The following is a 22200-nucleotide window of genomic DNA, read 5'->3' on the forward strand; positions in this document are numbered from 1 at the left end:
GCAGAAGAGCAAAAGCCATCCAACCAAATAAATGACAAAATATTATTGTATTTCTAGAATGATTATAACTTTAAGTGACTTTTATTTATTGGAATTTCTGTGAACAAAACAAGATAAATTGTCTACCATGCATTGCTTTTAATTTTTTCCTCCCCTGTTCTGTGGTGTAAATAGTTGATTAGCTGTTAGCGAGGTATAAATAAACAATACAAAGCTAGCTCGAAAATTATTTAGAATTTGTAAATAACGAAATAGGAAATGCAAATTTTAAGTATGTGACACATTTAAGTATGCAAAATACTGAAAACTTTTTCTTCTGAAATAACATGTTTTACTTGTATCTTCAGCCTACGCAGATGATCATCTTTCTTCCTGTAATATAACTAAAATTTCAGACACAAAAGTAATTCTGAATTGTGTTTATCTTGAATTTATAAGTACAGAGCAGTCCTTAGCATGTTGGTTTTATTAATAAAATCTACACTTTACCTTCTCTAGTACAAACATAGTTCTGTACAAAATACACAAACAGTGCACCTTTCTAAAAAAGAAAACCTTTAACTACCTAGTTTTTTCTTTTCATTACTTAATAGCTTGTGAACATTTTCCTTTTATGGTCTCAGACACAATGGATGCAAAATATTTCATGTAATTTTAACTAATGGAGGTGAGTTTGCAAAGGTTGCACATAGGTACAAGGTTAGAGAGTCTCTTCTGTTCTTAAAATGGATCTTCATTAAGTAGTTTAGCATATGTTAATGATTTAGGCAGAAGTTTAATATTAAACTCATTTTTCTCAGTAGTGGTCTCCTGGCCTAAAGAAATGTCTTGGTTGGTGAACTTTGTGCGGGAGGTTAGTATTTGTTACTGAAGTGAGTAAGACCACCCCCTCATGAGAACTGTTGCTTGTTAAAGTAATCTGGAGCAGGCTAGCTGAATTTATAATTCTACTGGAGAGGTTGTGAAACAGTCTAAATGGACTCTGACCGCAAACTTTGACCTGTTTGGCCTAATTGTGGGAACTATGCCAAAATTTGATACAAAGCAGTTCTGGGAAGCTCTTTAAGATTAAATTCCAGAACTGCATGACTGATGTGCTAATGATATGCTTGTGATACTAGGCAAGCATTACTTCAGTACAGTTATAGACTTGAGCAGATCATTCACCTAAACAGTAAAATGATCTCCATGCAGAGTTGAGTGCGTCTCAATGTGATTTAAAAGACCCAGTTGTCTCCTCATTCCTTTCTTTGCACAGCACTGCATTAAACTAGCCTGACTCCTCAAAAAATTTTTGCCAAGCCTTTTCTTTGAGAGAGAAAGGGTAGCAAAGATAAAAGATCCTAAATACAGAGTAGCTTTCTATGATTTCCTGAAGCTTCTCAGCCAACAACAGTTGAATCAGTGTGTATTCAGGTGAATTTTGAAATGGAAAGTCTGTTGAAGTATACATTTTTCTTCACTGGTTTAAGAATAATAAGAGATGTTTGGTGTGGAAATGCTCAGGTTTCAGTTGAGAATGCTCTCTGCAGACTCCACTGCTGAGCACCATTAAGTGTGGTACACTTTATTCATTTATGTCAGGAAAACTTTATTCACTCAACACAGAAGTAATAATAATTTTTTAAATCTATTGTGGTTTATTATGCTTTCTGATGCTTTGAAAGAATGCTTTTCTTTTTTTTTCTTTTTTTTTTTTTTAAAGTTAAATATTTACAAGCTTTGAAAAAAAGAAGAAAGAACACTGTTTGGCTGAACTTAGTATTGCCAACACGATGAGACATGCTGCTGGCAATGCTCAGCTCTTGTACTCTGGCCAGATAACAGAATATTTTGTCAGACAATAGTGTTGGTACAGGTAGTGTTGTCATGCTCACCCTGTAACAGAGCTTCAATCCTCTGCTGTAGTAACTGCTTGTAAACAGAATGAGAAATCCTTGTTTCCAGGATTCCTGCTGATGGTGCTCAAGGGTGCCAACATTGAGTACTGCATGGTCTTTCATTTTTGTAATCTGAACTCAGTAGAATATGGGAGATGGGACTTCAAAGCATCTAACTCTCAAGTGAGGAAATAACAAAAGTTTTCTCTGAGAACAGAATTGACTGCCTGGAAGGAAGAGAATATCAGTAGGTTCCAGATGCCAAATAGAAACCCTAGGGAATGGAGTGCTTGAAGGTAGAAAAAGACCTTTTTCATCCCCTTCTAGGGCTTCTGTTGAAGGCTCATCAGCATCATGTTGAAATGAAGTGATGGCAGACTATTTATTTATTTAGTTAAATCACTGTTCTAGTATTCTTTAGTATGCTTCTGCTAGAAGTTAAGATTATTGTGTAAAATGTAAAATTTTCTGCTGCTTTGTTGATGGCTGCTTACAGTGTAGGTGTAGTTTCAGATTGATTCACCGAGTAGTTACAGTTGATGTTCAGTGCTTCTTAGTTTGAGGACCTGATCTGAAGAGATGAAGAATCTGAGAATTTTCTCCCATGAGAAGTGAAAGCTTTGAAGGACTTATATTGAGGGAAGTGCAATTTAAAAGGTCATTTAGAACCTAGATACGTTGTTATTCCTAAAATTTCAGAAGGATCAAAGCGAGCTGGTTGTCTGCATCATAACAGAGTCATTTCTGAATATCTCAACAGTTAGTTCCTGAGATTTATCTTTGTCTTGTATTAATAGTTGATTCAGAATACTGCTTAGAACTCATGCAGTGTAGTATATATCCCAAAGCAGTTTTTCATACTAAATGTTATTCTCTGGAAAGAAGAAAGACTGCTTAATACTTGCTTCTCTTGAATAATTATGCATTTTTAAAATGAAAGATGTCTTATGGCAGTAATTAGAACTGAGTTGCTTGAATTCAGCATCAGACCTGAAGCAGTTATGTCAGAGGTTATTTTTTCCCATACACTGCTTGTATACTGCATTTCTGTGGAAAGACCACACCAAAATGTAAGGTGTTTTTTTTTTTTTTTTTTGAGAAATAGTGAAAATGAATTGTAAATCCTACCTGTAATTCTGATTTTTATTTCATGTAGCTAACTTCGTTTTTTTGCTACGTGAAACTGGCTTTTTCTCATACCTGCTAAGCTCTTAATTTTTTTTTTTTTTTTTTTCTCCCCAGTAAATGGCATTTAGCTTTTAGAGTATGGGAATCAAATCTGTAAAAACTAGGGAAGAACATCTATGACATATGCACTTCAATTTGATAACTCTTTATTGATTTTGACCAGGATGATTAAAAACTTCCCATAAATGACATATTCTTTCCTCATGAAGTCTTTGAAAGTGTGGGTGTTTTAGAGCATCACTTAGTGATGCATCTTCAAAGTCTCAAACTGTGAAGTTCCCTGTGATGCAATTTCTTCACCCTATCTGAGGGTGTTCAGGGAGCCCATGCTGTGAGAGGGTGACTTTTAGCAGCCACAGGTTTGCCTGTGATTTCTCTGTCAGAGAAATGTAATGGAGTATGTTTATCAAGATGTACTCTTCTAATGATCTGTGTAGCTGTGCTTTCCATCTTGTTTTTTTTTAAGTCTCGTATTGTGTGCAGCTTTTTATCCATGTTCTGATTTCTGCAAAAGGCTTAGGGTCCAGTTCATCAAAGCGTGTGAAGTTGACATGTAACTGTGTGCATACCCTGCCAACAGTGATGAATCTAGCCACAACAGTGTATAGACTATACTGTATATAGGCCCTATGGCTCTGTGAATTGATTCTGATTCAGAGCAGAACATCGTTTGGTTGATAACCTTCTGTAATTCGTCTCCCTCATTTGTTATTGTCACTTTTTAAAGTTGGTGCAACTGTGTGTAGTGTTTTTCAGAATGGCAGGTGTGGTTATGCATCTCTGCATGGAACTTCCAAAGCTTCTCAATAAGCGTATAATATAAATTAATAATATAATAGATTTTCTTCTGCCAGAGGACTTCAGAGGGTTTTAGTAAATGTTCTGTGTGTATTTTTAAAATAAAGCAGAGGAAAAAATATTACACAATCTTTGAGCTACTTGTGTGAAAAATTAATTTGCAATTTCAACTCTGTGTAGCTTTTTATAGGACTTTTTGTCTATCTAGTCGGAAGAAGAACATTAAGGATTTAATTTCAGACATAAATTCCTGGCTCATTAATCAGTTTTTTTGTTTGTTTGTTTTGTTTTATTTTTAGAACATATTTTTCTTCTGCGGTGCCTTTGAGGGATACTTTAATGAAAACTGTCTGCCTTGAATGTTGTGAGTTATAGTGATAGCTTAAAGAAAACAAACCTGAAAGGCATAATTTATCTTTCAGCTAACATGCTCAGTGTAAAATATCATTTAACATATTTGAAAAGTGATTAGGAGTTCTGCAAGTTTCTTCATTAACATTCTGAGAAGTCAAAATTGAAGACTTTCTTTAAACAGATTGAAAAATCATTTGGAATTTAGAGTGACTACTTCAACTTTGAGGTAAAGACAACAGTACAGTTGCTTTTATTAATTGTCCATGTTTTGCAGCTTACAGATTTTTCTGCTTTTTTTTCTTTAGCTTTAAAGTAAGGGCTTAAGGTGTAATTACTCGTAATGTTAAGCTATCTACTCATTACAAATCCAATGAGAATAATTTCAATTTTGGGAACTTGTGGTGGTGTTTTTTTTTTTTTTTTAATTTGATAGTGATTATTGGTTTTTTTGTGTGTTTTGTTTTGTTGTATTTTCTTCTTTTTAGAACTATGTAAGTACATAACTTCTGAATTATGGACAAGCTTTGACTATCTAGTTCTCCTTTGTTGCTGTTTGGACTGATTGTTCATCTTTTACCCATTAAGTTTTTTTTTTTTTTTTATGTGAATTACAGTTATTCGTGGTTGAAGTAGTTTAGATGAAATTGGAAAGTTTGCTTACTTATTTAAACTTAAATCTGATAGGAAAGAAGGGAAAAAGCTTTTATTTTTGGCTTTGTAATGGTAAAGCATGATGGCGGCTTTACTTAATGTTTTCTTTAACGTGTAATATACATGTAGGGTTCCTGTGTGTCTCCTTCCTCTCTCTGAATGCAGCTTCAGATTTAGAGCAGGCTGTTATGTGAGGTGCTATAGTTAGATTTCTGAAATCAGATTAGTGAAATTATTTGTAATCTAATTTTAAAGCAGGATTGTTATGCTGTTTGAGGTGGTTGTATGGAAACAAAAATGTCCTATATAAAGAAGAGTGACAAACTGCGAGTATACCTTGTAGTGTGGAAGAGAAAGGGGGTGAAAAAAAATAGATTTTGATTGAGTTCCCTAATGCTTATTCTCTTGTGAAATTGTCGTGGAATCTAGGTGGGCTATCTTTAAAAGTAATGAAAAAATCTTGACATGAAAATAGAGGTCTTCTATTAGATTGACTTCATAATCATTTTTAAAATATATTTTCTTCTTACACAAAGTTGCATGAATTTCTGGTGAGCCTTCCAAAGATCACTCAGACTTTTTTTTTCTTTTCTTTTCTTTTTTTTTTTTTTTTATAGTTGCATTAAGATCTTCAAACTCCACAAGACTAGAAAGAAATGGCATTCAGGAAAACAGAACAGCAAAACTTGGAGAGGGAATGCAGATCCTGGAAGGAGAGCTTTTACTGCAGGTATGTTTTGGAGTGGATCTGCCTGTAGACTGTTGACAGGATCTGTTATGCATCCATTTAAATTAAAATAATAACATTAGACTATCATACTACTTATTCACTAGTGAAATAGAAAAAGGATGTTTTCCTGTTATCAGATTATTGCCTCATTTTCTTTAGTCTAATATTATGGTTCTCGGGTTGTTAGAGTAGTGTGGTTAGGTTGCAGTTGGACTTCATGATCTTGACGATCTTTTCCAACTTGAGAAACTCAATGATTCTAAGCCACTCTTGCACTTCTATCTGAAGGTACTAGTAAATCCGAAGAGCAGATTTTAGTCTGCAGGGATCTCTTAGCTCTTGGAATATGTCAATTCTTAGCATTGTATTTTTCCATTCTTTGTACCTATTTTTTTTAATCTCAATATCTCTATTGACCTTAATGAATATTATTAGATACGCCAATTATTTACTGCAAATTTGATCACTATCTTGAAAAAAAAATGTTCTCTGTAAAAGAACTTAGATTTGCGGAAGTATCTTGATTTCTCAGTGGTTTCTGGTTTGAGAGAACCTAGAGTTCATAGTGTAAGTTTAATGGAAGTATTTTAAAATACACCCTAACTTTTAGCCATACGAACAACTGGAAAGCATTAATGAAAACTGATGTGTGTCTTTTTGTAATTATTTAGTTTATTTTAATATCCTAGCATGACAAAGTCTATGAAATACAATGATAAAATACTAGGCCCAAATGAAACTCAGGAAATGCCTAAGATAAGCATTCCAGTGTTCTAGTTTCACAAAATATATTTTACTGTGACCTTCAACTCCATCTGAAACGTGTTCCTAATTTATCTTGTATGAGCATCTTCCCCACTGACATATCAGAATTATCAAATTATTTGGTTGATCAGAAGCAGTGATTTGCTTAGAAAAAAATAAATATGACTGTTCAGAAGGTGGAATAAAAACAGCTCCCAAGAATCTTGCAAAACATTTACTGTAAATTTAACACTAATGGAAAATGGTTTCCCAACAAACTGAAGAAGCTAGGACATGAGTGTATTTTCCTAACTTTAATAAAGCATGAATAAGGGGGGTGTTAAAGGTAAGCATCTAGTTATGTAAATTATCTAAAAAGATACAGTTACATTGGAGTCATCTTATTGTTCAAGGTTAAGTGTTGTTACTTTTTATGACTGCTAAGATATTATGTGATGCAAGTGCTGTTAAAAAAAAAAAGGCTTTCCAATGTTTAAACAAAATAGATATTTATTATTATAAATTCTAACCCCTTGGAGAGTGAAAAAATTAACTGAACTTCTTAACTGAATTTCTTGATTTGTTAAATATTTTACACTTCAAAAAGTCATTCATGAGAATGAAGAAGCAGGTAGACTTTTCTTAGCGTATGTAAGAAGCTAAGTGATGAAGATGGGAATTAACTAGAAGATATGGAATATCCATAAGATGTAAATAGTAGTAACCGTCTTGTCTTCTGCCTAAGCTCATGAACTTTTTCATCACTTTTATTTCCATATACTGCTGTTGATGAATGTTTCCTTTTTATTCTCTATTCTTTGCATAGGTGGTATGAATATATACTATGTTGTTCATTGCTCATTGCCTTTTTATCTCATTCATAACAATCAGAAAATTGATGTATCTTTACTTTCCAATATAAAACTCATTTTCTTACCAATTCAACATATGGTAGAAGTAGAGATCAAATACATCAGTGTTCCCTCCTTAAAATTAAGCCATATATCCCTTAAAATTACTTTAAATTATTTCAAAGTGTTAATTTAGCTGCATAGTCCACTATAAAATGTGATTGAATTCCAGGTAAAGGAACCATTTTTCACTGATTGGATGAAGAAGAATCTTTTTTTGGCTTTGAATGAAACAGAGCAGAATAAGTAATTTTAATGTGGTACAGGGTTAGACACTTCACAGTTCACAGAAGTTTTATATCAACCACTTGAGGTGAAATCCACTGCAAAGTAGGTCAGTGGAGGGCACAAGCACCTGCCATTGCAGTTTTCCTACTCCTTTGGGATTGGTATGAACTTTATCGAACTCAAGGATTTTATGTAACTGTTCTGAGACACTTTGAACCTCAAGATGTCTTGGATTGGCTTCACTGTTTCGGACTTTTTTTATAAGTTAATACTGTTTTGAGATAGAATTCACTAAACTGAAACAAGAAGGTTTTAAAAAGCTTGTGATGATGAGTGAGGATAAGAAGTGTCTACATACTAAATTGGAGCACTTCTCAGAAATTTTATTCGTTACATCATGTGTACTTTACACAGAAGTCACCAGTCATTTAATCAGATAGTTAACTTGTCTTAATTAGATGAGTAAAAGAACAAGAAATAGTAAAACCATATCCCTGCACAATACACAAAAGCAGCTGTGGTGGTTACCATAGCACGGTGCCACAGGGGTTAATGATCGTGAATAAATAACGCTGTTTCATTAGAAAAATATACTACTATGTTGTTACAGTAACAAATAGAATAACTTTCACTTACTTTACATTTTCTAATAGTTACGATAATTTTGCATAATGAAGAGTTTTTAAAATATTTTTTTGGTATGCTGTCCAAATTCAACTTTGAATACAGCTGAGGAAATTAAGTGGCACAACATACTTAATTCAGTCTCTCGAGATGGCCTTTTGTTAAATCTTGACTGAAATCCATAGAAGTAAATCAGCACCTTTCAGATGAGCTGCCAAGTCACAAATGTTCTGTTTGCTATCACAACAATTGCCATGAACCATATTGATTTGGAGTTCAGATAAATGTCCTTTGCGTGACTTTGAACAAGGAGCCACTCAGTCTGCTTCTACATGGAGGGGGAAATCTCTTCGAAAACATTGTTTGCTTGCAACAGTCAGCTTGTGCAGAGGTCTTCTATTTTAAGTAAGCTATAAAATGTTTGTTGGGCTATACAGGGACTCTTGATCACTTGATTTCCTGTCCACTTAGGCCTGTCTGTGCTATGAATAGAAGAGATTTTGGGAATCAGTTTGTGATGTTTCTCCCTTTTGCACTGCAGGCTTTTGAATGTCCTGAAGGCTTGAACTGTGCAAGCATTGTGAACTGGGGTTGTTACTAGATAAGCTTATAGCTCTTCGTGCTGCTGCCCCTCAGCTCCAACAATTAGGAGTAAACAAGTCATTGACAAGTTTTTGCTTCTCCCCTGACTCATTTCCTGGAATTTTCCAGAACATTTTTCTTTCTTAGATGCGGTTTTCTTTATTGCGTCATGTGTACTTTAGAGAGAGGTGATGACGAATCCTTCTGTTTATGCTGTAAGGTAATGGTATGTTCTTGCATTCTTCACAATTTATTGTGACACTAGGGTATAGGTAAAATTAAAGCCACAATTATTATCTGGAAAGTTGTCTCTGAAGATGACATTGATGTATTTCTTTCTCAGGCATTAAATGGCTTCGTATTAGTTGTGACGGCAGACGCTCTGGTTTTTTACGTCTCATCTACTATCCAAGACTACCTGGGTTTCCAACAAGTAAGATTTTGTTTTTTTCTTTTTTTTTGTTTCAGAAATTTTTGTTAGTTTCTGAGTGCACCAGTGTTTAGGGTCTGATTGTGTGATAAAATTCACAGTCAGATATTCTGAGTTGTGTTACTTTTCTATAAGCTCGTGTAACCAAAATGGAATCTCAAGCCAAGCACAACAGGAATACCATTTCCAAAGCTGAGTTAGGCAAGATAGGAAATTTTCACACTTAATTAGTCTTTACTGGAACAACTGTTTGAAATTTATACTGTGGTGTTACCCAGTTTATGATGCTGAATGAGACATAATTCAGTGGGAAGGTAATTATTTTAATGGGAACCTTTCATATAAAAATTAGGTCCATATGCTCTGAGGCTTTCTTAAGTATCTATTCAACGATTTTAGTAATTTTTGTTTTTTTTTAGTTCACTGTTTCTCTCCATTCCTTCCCACTCATTAATTTAGAATAAGCATTTGTTAATTATAATTTATCATGAAGATCATGTATGGCCTTGCAAAACATGTACCAAAATAGTAAAGGTCAAGATCCAGAGATCGCAAGTTCTGTACGTAATGCACCTCCTGGGATTAGTTTATGTTAAGCTGTGCTGGTTGCTGGTTCTTATCTCCGCGTGGGAGTTAGGTAGATCAATGAACAGATTGATCCAAAGATGGTCCAGTGATGCTGGCTTTGGCAATCCCTGCCCCTTTCTTCTTCCTGCGTACTGAATTCCTGTTAGCCAGTAGCCCTTTTCTGGATGATATTGGAGACTGTACTTGCATTACTGAGTATTGCATAGATGACAACAATTAAATCTAGCTTAATAATAAATACACTGGTACATAAATTGAATAATTTTCTGCTGTGACATCAGATTTTTTAAAAAATGTGCTGAATTACAAATGACCTTCTCGTTCAACCACGAGCTACATCTCTGTAAAGCACATTTGTGTTTGCTGCGCTTCTGTGGTGAAATATTTCCACATAGTTATCAGTTTATATTTATTTTCACATCTGTTGAGTACTGGACAATGATAAATTCAATTGATGCCTAAAAATAGAGAAACACTCTACTTGGTCTACAAGTTTAGCTAATGATAAGGATTAGTGGAATGTTTGTGTAAGAGAAAATATTCCAAGCAAAACATTATTATTACTTAATTTACAGTTCGTTTGAGCGTTGGAAAATGAAGAAAAATGCTTGGAAAAAAAGATTGTGTGTAAAGTTTGTATAGTAATGCCAATAAGTCATATACATGATTAGGAGTATTGAAGGTTTAAAAATTTGCATTTCTGGGAATCTTTTCTGGAAAATATTGATTCTTCTTTGGAATTTATCAGGGCAAAATTTGAGTTCTACTTTTGCCAACTCATCTTAATTTCCTTAGATCTGTGTTTTATTTTCAAATATTTTGTGTTTGTATAGTGGCTGGATTTTTGATTTATGTAGAAAACAAGCAATTTAATTCCTCTCAGTTGACTTATATTTCTATTGAATACTGTAGGTGGAATTTTTCCCATTATGGTTGTCTTTTCTCCTTTAATTGCTTTCGACAATTGATCCTGGATGTTGTTACTTCGTAATTTAGATCATACTCCTATCCACACAAATGGTGGTGGTGATACAGGAGCTTAACAATTACAGATTTTAATGCATTCTTAAGGACTGATAAGACTTTGAACTAGTGTTCAAAATCTGCTTGGCTTAGTTCTGAGAGTTCTATGGTCTTCAGTGACTTTTGTATTCCTGGAGCACCTAGAATGGGCCAGGTCAAAGAACCATCTGGCAAGTATTTTATTTACCGGTATGTTGGAGGAAATGATTTAAACAAAACGTAAGCGTAACAGTTCTAGGCTTCTTAGATAAAAACAGGTTTAAAAAAAAATAAAATTGAAACTGTTGGTGTTTTTTTTGTTGTTGTTGTAAGGTAATATTATTATTTTACATATTTGCAGTCATGGGCATGACTGATTATTTCTCTGTGCTGCTCAAAAGTTTCATGAAGTTTTCCTATTTGCATGCAAATGTATGTTTTTATTCCTGAGCAAAGATTATTCCATTGTGCCAGTAGCAATGTTGACAACACACAATTTCCATCATATTGTCAGCAAAGTCTTATATTCTTTATTTCCTCCCTTCTTTTTTGTATGTAGTCTGATATTATACACCAGAGTGTATTTGAATTGATTCACACTGAAGACAGACCTGAGTTTCAGCGCCAGCTACACTGGGCACTAAATCCTGCCCAGTCTGCAGATTCCGGACCAAGTGTGCAAGGTGAGAACACAGCTAACTTTCATGTTTGCTTATCAGATTAATTTTCTAAAAGATCCTTTTGTATGAGTAAAGGAAGGAATAGTGATTTTTAAATTTACTTGAATTTTATGGATATTTCAGCCAGTATAAAAGCTCTCTTTTTGCATTTTAAATAAGCACTGCTATTTATAGCACGGCATCACAAGTGTACTAATTTTGCTTTGCAGTGATATACTTTAATTTGGAGCAAGAATGACTGAATGTCTCATTTGATTTACTTACTGTGGAAAATAGCAAAGCAGCTAATCGTACAAGTTTGTGTTGCAAACAGCGAGAATAGGGCAATTTCTTTTGGTGGTATAATAAATGCAGAAAGTTGTGGGTTTTTTCCTTCTTTGTTCATGCTCAGTTATACCTCATACTTAATCACTGTATGAATGGCAACGTGATTTCTCTGCAGTATATTCTCCCTTTCACATCTGCTATTCCTGATAACAGATTGTGACACCAAATTTATTAGCTTAAGACGACCAGCAGACAATAGGGTATGACAGCTTCTTAAAGCACTTCAGGCTGGTAGATATATTCCATGACTAATACTAGTTAAAGTGTTATGGTGTTATGGAGTAGTGCTTTCCTGGTTGTGGAAACGTTTTGCTCATCCACGTCTGTTACTATTATACATGTGCTACCATGTAAATCACTGCTTCTCTTGGGAAAGAAAGATGATATAAATGATCCTTTACAACCAAGAATTATGCATACTAGTTTTAGATTGCCGTATGTTATCATGACTGATCCTTATGTGACCTGCAATATTGGGAAACCATTGAGGAAAAATGTTGCATGCAGATCAAAACAGATGTTTTTACAGGTATCTACATGTCACGTGATAAGTTAGTCTTCCTGAGAGTGATGACAAAACTGTTGAGACAATTGTAATACTTCATTTTGCACAACAGTTGTTTAAATATATATGTTACTATTTGATTATAGGTTTTTTTAATCCAGAAAAAAAGTTGATGTTTTAATAAATTAACCATTCTTAAAGCAATTTGAAAGCCTTAACAATCACCCATTTACTGCTTTATAGTTGAGAAATGCCTTGATTTGACAGAGAAATCTCAAAACAAAAAAAAAAAAAAAAAAAAAAAGAAAAACAAACAGCTGATGTTATTTGTTTGGCACACAGCTAAGCATATTTCAGTTTCTCATTTAGTGGACAACACTTACATTATCAGTGGATCAATCTACACAAAATCCAATGGAAAAAATTCCATGCAATTAATTAATATTGTAATTTAGTGTAGGAAACAGCTGCTGCCACTCAGAAGTTATGTTTTTATGTGGTGGATTTCTATTTACCTCAGTGTGAAAAGGTGGTGTTTGAATACTGTGATACCAGCCTAACTTAGCATCAGATTTTACTGAGCAATGGAAGTATTGCAAATGCTGAGAAGGATTACAAACAATAGTATGTTTTGTACCTTGTGTTACTAGCTTACTAAAATCTGCTGAATTATTTTCATGCCTCAAATAGTGTAAAGTGTTTTGATGTTGAGGATTTTTAAACTGAATTTATATTCATAACAAAGGATAAATACTATGATCATAAGGATCCACCCATTTTTGTTAATTTTAATCTGCTTCCTTTTAAATGCATCCAGCAAACATTATGTAGATATTTATAGATATGTTTTTAATTGGGCTCAGGCTTAATCACAAATTCCAGCCTCAGTCTGGGAACTAATTATGCTCCAGTTAGCTTAGCGTGGTTGCTTCTCAGTGCTCTGGTATGCTGCTAGACCACGGGTTTCCTCAGCTGTTCCTGGACCTCCTAGACATGTTTCCCAACCTGGTTCAGAGAAGTTTGCAAGATTCTGATTTTTTAGTCCCAAATATCTGCTTCAGGGCATCAACTTTCTCAAATGGACTATAGTCTTTCTGCCTCACTAGCTGACACCTTCTCAGTTGTAGCTGGTCTTGTAAGAGTAAGATTCTGGCAATAGCAAAGGGACACAAATACTAGGAATACTTGGAAGAAAATATGTTTTAAGGGCTTACTTCATGCTGATACTTATGAAATATCAGTGCTGATAAATGCAGTGCATTAACTATTTAGAGAAAACCTTAACTAATGTGTTTGCAGAGATTTTCAGGGATGTCAGAGTTGGTATCCTTGAAAAATGAGCTAAAATTTACAGACTGTTTCTTGCCCCTTTCTTCACTATCTTTGCTTGCTTCTTTGGAGAGCATCTGACTCGTTTCAGCACATCTTGGAGAAACAATGCCTCAGATACAGAAGTGTTGAAAATTCTCACCTGCAATTAAGCAATTCAAAAAGAAAAAATGAAACATAAAAAGATCTGCAGCAGTAGAATGTAAGGAAGTAAGTTTGCTTTTACCTGCTGAGAGCTGTCCATGTGACAGAGGAATTTGGTTTTTTTCTAGTATCAAAGTTGAATCTGAATGTCCTTGTCTATAGGATCAACTCAGCTCATAATAATGGCCTTGGCTAACATACAGTTCTGCTGATGGCTGTAATTCGACGGTGTCCCCTCGCATATGCTTTACCAACTACGACTCTTTTTTTCCTCCATGACTTGAGGTCTGTTCATCAAAAATTGAGCTTGCACAGTTGTTCTTTTAAGAAAAAAATGGAGTCTCCTAATGCTGCAGTCTGGAGAGCTGGGTGACTCAGCGTTCCTGTTAGTTATACAGCCTTTAGTTTGCAAGGCCTCTTGCTTGAGCACATCAACGATGTCGTATGTCTCCAATTCAGTCCCTTGAGTTAACAAGAGATTAAACTGAACGGGCAGTTAGTCGTGATGGATCTGTCATTGTACCAAACATGTAGCCTGTCTGTAAGTTTTTCCAGCTGTCCAAAAGACGGAATTGTGTTTCAGAAAACATAGTGTGGTGGGTGAGCAAGTGGCATACAATCTCTGAATCTATCTCAAAGTGTAGAAGGTCAATTCAGGACCTTTCTGTGGTAGCGGTATTTGTACATGCATGGTAAACAGTTCTCTCAGTGTATATGAACTAATTTTAAAATGACGGAGATACAGCACTCTTAAAGCAATGCTTTACGCTGTTTTTTTTTCTTCTTAATTTGTGTATGTTTATGAATTACTCAGGAATGAGCTTTTTTTAAGCTTTTTTAATTTTAATATGTACTGTAAACAAGATTGCTTTGCTAAATTTGCTTTGAGTAGACTTGCTCTGATGTCTCTATGTGGCCTCATACAGAACATATGTATTCTATCAGCAGTTTATTGATCTACCTTCTGTTTTTACTTTATATTCCAAATGTTTAAGTCTGTTTCCTAAATGCCACTTGGCAGCACATGCTTATCCTGAAGTGGCAGAAGACTAATCAGGTTATTAATCCTACTGGTTAGTCATGTGATTGTCATTTGTTTTATTTTTTTTTATTATTATTTTTAAGCAGAAGAATTCCAGATTCTGGAGCTTTGGAGCAGTAACTATGACATTTTGTTGATCAGCATTGTCCTGAAGAAATATTTTCACTGTTTAGTCATGAAATACTACTAATATTTATTTTATTTTAATTTAATTTTTGGCATCTAATACAAAAGGTGCTCAGATTGATTTATTGTAGTGATCCTCTAAAGTTGCCTCTTCATTTATTGATTTCAGCTGAGTGTCTGGAGAGCAATGATTTCACAGCTTGATACCATTTACTGAGCATTTGAATAATCAGTTCTTAAGAGTTACTGTTACTGAATGTCTACTTCACTGTGGAAGATCTGTCATTATAGCAATGGGTCTATCTTCTCTAGCAGATGTGCTCTCTGCAACTGATTCAGAATCTAGATTACCAATTAAAATAATGTGGGTTTTTGTTTGTTTGCTGGGTTTTTTTGGTTGTTTTCAATTTAAAATTGTTTGCAGTTTTAAAATACTGTAGCCTTTAAATTGTAATCCAGTTAGAAGAAGTGATACTTAACCTAGTGCTATAATTCATATAAATTCTGAGGACGTTTCCAGTTTACATTGTTCTTGCTCAGGTCATGACCTAAGGCTTTGTTTATGAGGCGGAAGATGATTTGTTATAGATAGCCTTCACTAGGTGTTCTTCTAAAAATAATCATTATAAATAATCCTTTCCTGTAGGAGATAATGGCTTTTCACAGCCAGCAAACTATTATAGCCCAGACCAACTTCCTCCAGAGAATTCTTCCTTTATGGAAAGGAATTTCATCTGCAGATTACGTTGTCTTCTGGATAACTCATCTGGGTTTCTGGTGAGTTTGGAGTTATGTAAAAACTTCCACACTGTGCCTTGAATCTACACTGTGCCTACAATATGTACTGCAGTACTATTACAGTTACTGTTGATATGTGAGGGTTTGGCCCAGTATATTTCAGATAGTGACACTAAATGACAAAGTCTTTATTTCTAGGTTCCCGTATAACATGTTGCAACTAGGGGCAAATTCTCTCATTTCTCATGGCTTAGTTTTCTATGTAATGTATGAATAATTTTTTGTGGAGCACTGCAAACATGTAAGAATATTTTAAAGATTATTTTAGTTGAGTATCTTGAAATGAAAGAAATTACAGAGTTACAGTAAACAACAGAACTGTGGTTTTCCTTTACTGCACTTGCTCTTTTTTCTGTATATGCTTTGTTTTCAATACCGTGGATTTTAAAAGAAATAAGAATTTATGATCTAAGTGACTTTGTACAAATAGAATTGCTTATATAAGATTTTTCCAGTTGTACATAATTACATATGATGTGCTAGTGACTGAAATAAATGAAAAGTTATATTAATTGCAAATATGTATAATACCGTGTTCATTAGAAATTTTAAAATCTCAAAGGACATTTGTTTTTCTATGTATTTATTTCACAAAACATCCTTCCCACTAATTCTTTTTTTTAGTAAGTATATTAATTCATATATCTTTAAGTTGTATGTTAAGAGGAATAACAATAGTATTCAGTACTTGCTATCTAACTTTTGGGTATGTCTTCCTATAAATCTTGAATCTGATGGATCTAAAAAAAAAAAACAACAACTATATATTTTACTTAGTAACAGAAATATCTGCATCTTAAATATCTCCAACCTGTAACAATTACTTTTTCATAATCCTAAGGCTATGAATTTTCAAGGACGATTAAAGTTTCTCCACGGACAAAACAAGAAAGGGAAGGATGGTGCTGCATTGTCTCCTCAGCTGGCTCTATTTGCAGTAGCTACTCCCCTGCAACCACCTTCCATCCTTGAGATACGAACCAAAAACTTCATCTTCAGAACAAAACACAAACTGGATTTCACACCTATTGGCTGTGATGCAAAGTAAGTAAATTATTCTGCATAGCGTTCTCCCATTTGGTGATGAGTTTCAAGTATGGCTTTAAAATATAACGCTAGTTAGTATTTCAGTCAATACTGAGTTAGAATTTGTTATGGTTTTTCTTTTCAGCCCTGATAATGCATAGAGAAGTAAAGTTTATTTGGTGTGCTTTCTGGAAACATGCGTTGGTTTCTTACTCTCAATCTTTTAAAAAGTAAAACAAAAAAACAAAAACAAAACAAAACAAAAAAAACCCACCAGTCTCATTTAATCTGCAATAACATATAATATATTAATAAATTGGAGAAGAAGAAAAATTTTGTTTCATCTGGTTGAAGCCTGGTTTTAGAAATGATAGAATAGGTGTTTCTTTTTGGCTCTGTGTATGTTGTTCAGTTCAGATAGATGTGAAATGCAGTTGAAATGTTATTCACTACAAATTAAGTCAATTTTTTGTACTATGACTTTAACTTGGTTCCAAACACTTCTTTTTTTCGTTTCTGAAAACTGGAAAAGCTTTTGCATTGCTAGATCAACACAAGGTAACTATGTATCAGCATAGCACAAAGCTCACTAAGGTGATTCCTTATGTGAAAGATAGATGTTTCCTTCTTCCCTTCCTCCTATTTTTGATTGATAATGCTGAGTTTTCAGATTCATTTCTGGTGGGATATTTCCTATATTCATACTTAGGGAATAACTTTGAGTTGAATTATTCAATATTATTTGTACTGATAAACCAAAATATTTTTCTTGAGTTCTCTGAGGTGCTACAAATGAGAGTTGTTAACTCAAGCTTTTAATTTTCTCTTTTTATTTTCACTGTACATTGCTGGAAGCTTTCAATTTTTGTCATGTTTTACAGTTCAGTTATTGTTCCTATTTCCTATTTTTTTTCCATTCTTTTGTACTTTTGGATCACCACACATCCTATTTCCTACTCTTTATTACTTCATTTTTTCTATATCTTTCTATGCATCTCATTGCACTCTTACAACTTCTTTAAAGTTCTCCATTTCCTTGATGTGCTTTAAAGTATTGCATTTTATTCATGGTCAATCGTGACAGCTATTGCCTGTACTTCTGCGATGTATCTCTTGGAAAGCTTAAATACAAGCCCAAGGCCCTGAATCATTCAGTAACAAAAGGGTGTAGTTCAGAGATGCATTTCATTTTTTAATAATTTTGCAAAATTGCAAATAATAAACTCTACAGTTTTGCATAACTAAAGTTAGGCCCCTACTTAATACTACATGCAAGAAGTAAAAATAGGTAAATGCAGTGAGATGAGGCCTAGTAAAAAGTGTATTTCATTGAAACAAATGGGAGCTGGCTGTTGTGAAAGTGTATGGAGAGTGGTGTAGTCATTTGTTCAAAAGTTTGGAATTTAGGAGTGTAGCTGAACTGTAATATGCATCTTTATTTAATGATCTAACAATTTTGCAAACCTGTTTCTAGTCACTGAAGCCAACTGGTAAAAGTTTTATGATTTGTTAACTGCATTTTTTATTAGAACACTCATGTTTCTGCATACATCTGATATTGCAGCAAAATGTAGGTAACATTTATGTCTAAAATGTTCTAGCCATAATTATCTTGCCTGGCATTTGTTCAGTGAGATGGTTCATCAGCAATGTTGCAATCTTTTGCTCTTACCTTTCAGAGGAAAGATTGTCTTGGGATACACTGAAGCAGAGCTGTGTATGAGAGGAACAGGATACCAGTTCATTCATGCAGCTGATATGCTTTATTGTGCTGAAAATCATGTCCGAAGTAAGCTCCATTCTTCAAGAAAGGCTATGAAAAGTCAAATCATGTATTCACAGTAAAAACATTGAATTACTCTTAAATTTGTCATCATTAACAAAAAACATACTATTCATTTTATGTGATCTTTTGCTCTTTGTAAGAATTTATACTCAATGAAAATAGATATCTAATATACCTATCGAGAGCTTTTTTGGTTCTAAATTTCAGTTTCTGTCACATCTTGCTCTTTTCCTTTCTGCTATTCAGCAAGTTCCTTTGGGCTTAGGGAATATTTCAAACATTGCTTTTTTATTAGGAAATAATGTATTTTCTTTTGATAAATTTTTATGATTAATTAATTTCTGAATTAGCATGCTAGTGTCTTATAAATTTCTGTGATTGAGTATGGTGGCTTTATTTGTTTTAGATAACAATGGGACAAGAGTACTGTGTTTGATAAGTAACTATTTGGTGGACTTCTTTATTTTGTTGTTAGTTGTAATATATTTGTCTTTGGAAAGTATTAAAATGTCTCTGTGAGATTTTGTTGCTTTTTTTCCTGGAAAGCCGTTTTGTTTCTTTAGTCTCCTTGTATTCTGGATGTTGTTGCCTGTATGTTGTGGATATCTTACAATTACTTGTAATTTTGGCTTTTATTGCTTTTATTTTACTGATAATTTAAAATAGACACTTTAAAAAGTGATTGATTGTCCTGTTGCAGTAGGAATACATTATTAGTGCTTTAGAGAAATGAGTGATTGAGGATGTGAGATTGTACATTGCTCTGCAGAATGGGATTACTTTCATGACAAACCAGATTTTCCTATTTTACTTCACTTGACAGTAAATAGTATGTTTACTCTTTAACTCTAGTGATGAAGACAGGTGAGAGTGGAATGACTGTCTTCAGGCTTCTAACCAAAGAAAATCGGTGGGCCTGGGTACAGGCAAATGCACGCCTTGTCTATAAAAATGGAAGACCAGATTACATCATTGCCACGCAAAGACCTCTTACGTGAGTCATCATTGTATAAAGCAGTGTTCTCCAGAAACTGAACATTTTTCATTGATCTTGTTTACATTCAGAAAGTAGTTCTTCACTTTTAAATAAGTGTCCTTTAAATCTGGAACTCTAAAAAAAAAAAAATTCCTTATTTCCTAGTAAACATTGGAAAAGATTTTGGTATTTCAGTACTTGTATGGCATAGTTCTTGTTTATGTATGAGATCTTTGACGTTTTTATTTAATGTAAATAGTAAGAGTAGTACAAGTACCAAGTTATTCCATCTAAGGTATACTTAATTCAGAATTCTCATTAGTAAAGATCAAAAATCCCAGTAGCGGTTATGTGGAGGGAACAGCAAAAAATATATATTAAGGTCTTTTAGTGCTTAATTGAATTCAATATAATAAAGAATTTAGAATTATAGGTAAAATAATTTTTCTAGAGGAATTTGTAAAATGATGAAAATTAATGCTTAATTGTTGGAATTTACTTGCTATGTCAAGAAAAACACAACAAATGGTAAAAGGCCACTTACATTCATTTCAGCTATTAATGCACAGAAAATGGTGTATGCTATCTAGATTTAATTACAAATGTAATACATTTGTAGCATAAGCAGTCATAAGCTCCTTATTTCATAATCTCGCTCTTAGCTCATTGAATCAAGTTGAGCTGGAATAGCTAGGAATTTGAAAAATGTCTTCCAATAGAGTAATTTGTTTTTTTTTTTTTTTTTAATGAATTCCAAGGGACAAAAAGATTGCTGTATAACTGTTAAGTGCTGCAGTGTTATGCTATATACATGATTTATTTTCAGAGATGAAGAAGGAGCAGAACATCTACGGAAGCGTAACATGAAATTGCCCTTCATGTTTGCCACTGGTGAGGCTGTGTTATATGAGGTAACTTTCCCCATGTCCAGCTTATCGGATGCCTCTCAGCCAAGGAGTAAAACCACCGCAGGAAAAGGAGGCAAAACTGCATTACATGGGGATTCTGTGGATCCAAATTCCCTTCTAGGTGCCATGTTAAGGCAAGATGAGTCTGTGTATCTCTGTCCTCCAGCATCACACAAACTTTCCTTTGAGCGGAACTTCTTTGCAGACAGCAGGGATGAACTGAGTGGTGTTGTTAGCAGTGACTGGACAGATAGTCTCCTACCTGCTGGAAGTCACAATATTCTCAAGCAGGAACTAATGGAGTGTTCCCAGGACAGCAGTGTGCCACTTCCTGAAGACAGTGCAGCGCTCTTTCAAGATAACAAAACAAATGATTTGTACAGCATCATGAAAAATCTGGGTATTGACTTTGAAGATCTAAAGTGTATTCAGCAGGATGAGGAGTTTTTTAAAACCGAATTATCTGGTATGGATGATATTGGGGACATCGACATAACTGATGAAATCCTGACTTATGTGCAGGATTCCTTAAATAAGTCTGACTTCTTATATTTGGGCTGTAACCAGCAGCAGCCCCTGGTCCAGAATGCTGGTTGCTTGGTACAGCAAGAATTAGATCAGCATCAAATTCATCAGCATCAGAAACAGCTCATGGAGCAGCAGCAGCAACAGCAACAGCATCAGCTCTGTCAGAAAATGAAACATATGCAAGTCAATGGAATGTTCACAAATTGGAGCCCTGGCACCAGCATGCCTCTTTGCTCACAGCAGCAGCCCCAGCAATACACGTTCCCTGGCATGGAAGCCACTGCTGCTGAGTTTTCTTACAAATCAGAAGTAAACAGTTCACCCTATGCATGCAGGCAAGAATTTGTTCCTTACAAGCAACCCACAACAATGATGCCACAGCTTTCTAACTTTTCCCAAATGGATTTCTCTGTAGCAGGACTTGACAGATCAGCCTATTCTGCTTCTTCCAACTTGGAGGATTTTCTTGGTTGTTTGCAACAGGTCCCTGAAAATCTTGACTGTGGGATAAACTCTGAGTCGGTTATGCTAACGCCCCAAACATGTTATGCAGGTGCTGTTTCTATGTACCAGTGCACACAAGAAGCACAGCCAAACTGCATGGATCAAATGCAATATGATCCCGTGATGGCAAATCAGCAAACATTGTTAAACAAGGTATGGTAAACAGTATTGTCACATTGCTTATGTTTTGAATCACATTTTTAGTTGTTTTGGATGGCTGCTGGGATGCAGTTTGTCATAATTGAGTCACTGAGTTTGGAGCTGGTGGATTATCAGTGAGTGAATGTCCTTGCTTTTATTCTTTTCATGAGACTGAACTGAGTTGCATTTGATCAAGGTTTTGTATATCTGCATCCTGGTAGCACTCTTTGGCACTAGTGAGTTGGTATGTTGTACCTACCAGTAATTTTCCCAGAGGGAGCAAAGGAGAAGCAGGTTGGTCAAAAGCTTGGAATTTGTGTACATTTTTAGGGGAACAGGATGATGTCAGCAATACTGTCTGACAGATTCATCTTCATGAAATATGTTGTAAGGGTCTGAAAAAGTATCTAGATATTGTTGTAGTGTTCATGTAAGGAAAAGCCAGCTTGTTCTTCAAGCTACTGTTTAAGTCTGCTAAAGGGGGGAAAATAAATACATTGACTTTTGTTTTGCATTTTTACATTATTCTACAGAAAGCGGAAATAAAAGCAGAAGAAAAGAGGAGTCTTGCTCTGGCACAAAATACAACTTTAGGTGTAGTTTTTCATGGGTAAAATTAATTTTAAAATCAAAAGTAGAAAACAAGTCTAGTTGTTAAGGCAGTTCTTGA

General features: G+C 34.5%; 1 protein-coding gene across 2 annotated transcripts in view; it reads left to right on the plus strand.

Moving 5' to 3' along the window:
* The window catches only part of AHR (aryl hydrocarbon receptor), a 73263-nt gene that overhangs the window by 45211 nt on the left and 5852 nt on the right, over positions 1 to 22200 (plus strand). For both annotated transcript variants that reach the window (XM_085226142.1, XM_010712743.4), the window contains exons 3-10: positions 5489 to 5601; positions 9034 to 9123; positions 11270 to 11393; positions 15510 to 15640; positions 16503 to 16705; positions 18367 to 18476; positions 19326 to 19467; positions 20276 to 21542. In XM_085226142.1, the coding sequence (XP_085082268.1) occupies positions 5489 to 5601; positions 9034 to 9123; positions 11270 to 11393; positions 15510 to 15640; positions 16503 to 16705; positions 18367 to 18476; positions 19326 to 19467; positions 20276 to 21542 (2180 nt within the window). The remainder of the gene's footprint in view (positions 1 to 5488; positions 5602 to 9033; positions 9124 to 11269; positions 11394 to 15509; positions 15641 to 16502; positions 16706 to 18366; positions 18477 to 19325; positions 19468 to 20275; positions 21543 to 22200) is intronic.

This window comes from Meleagris gallopavo, chromosome 6 (assembly GCF_905368555.1).
Source record: "Meleagris gallopavo chromosome 6, MGAL_WU_HG_1.1, whole genome shotgun sequence".
In the NCBI taxonomy this organism is placed as follows: Eukaryota; Metazoa; Chordata; class Aves; order Galliformes; family Phasianidae; genus Meleagris; species Meleagris gallopavo.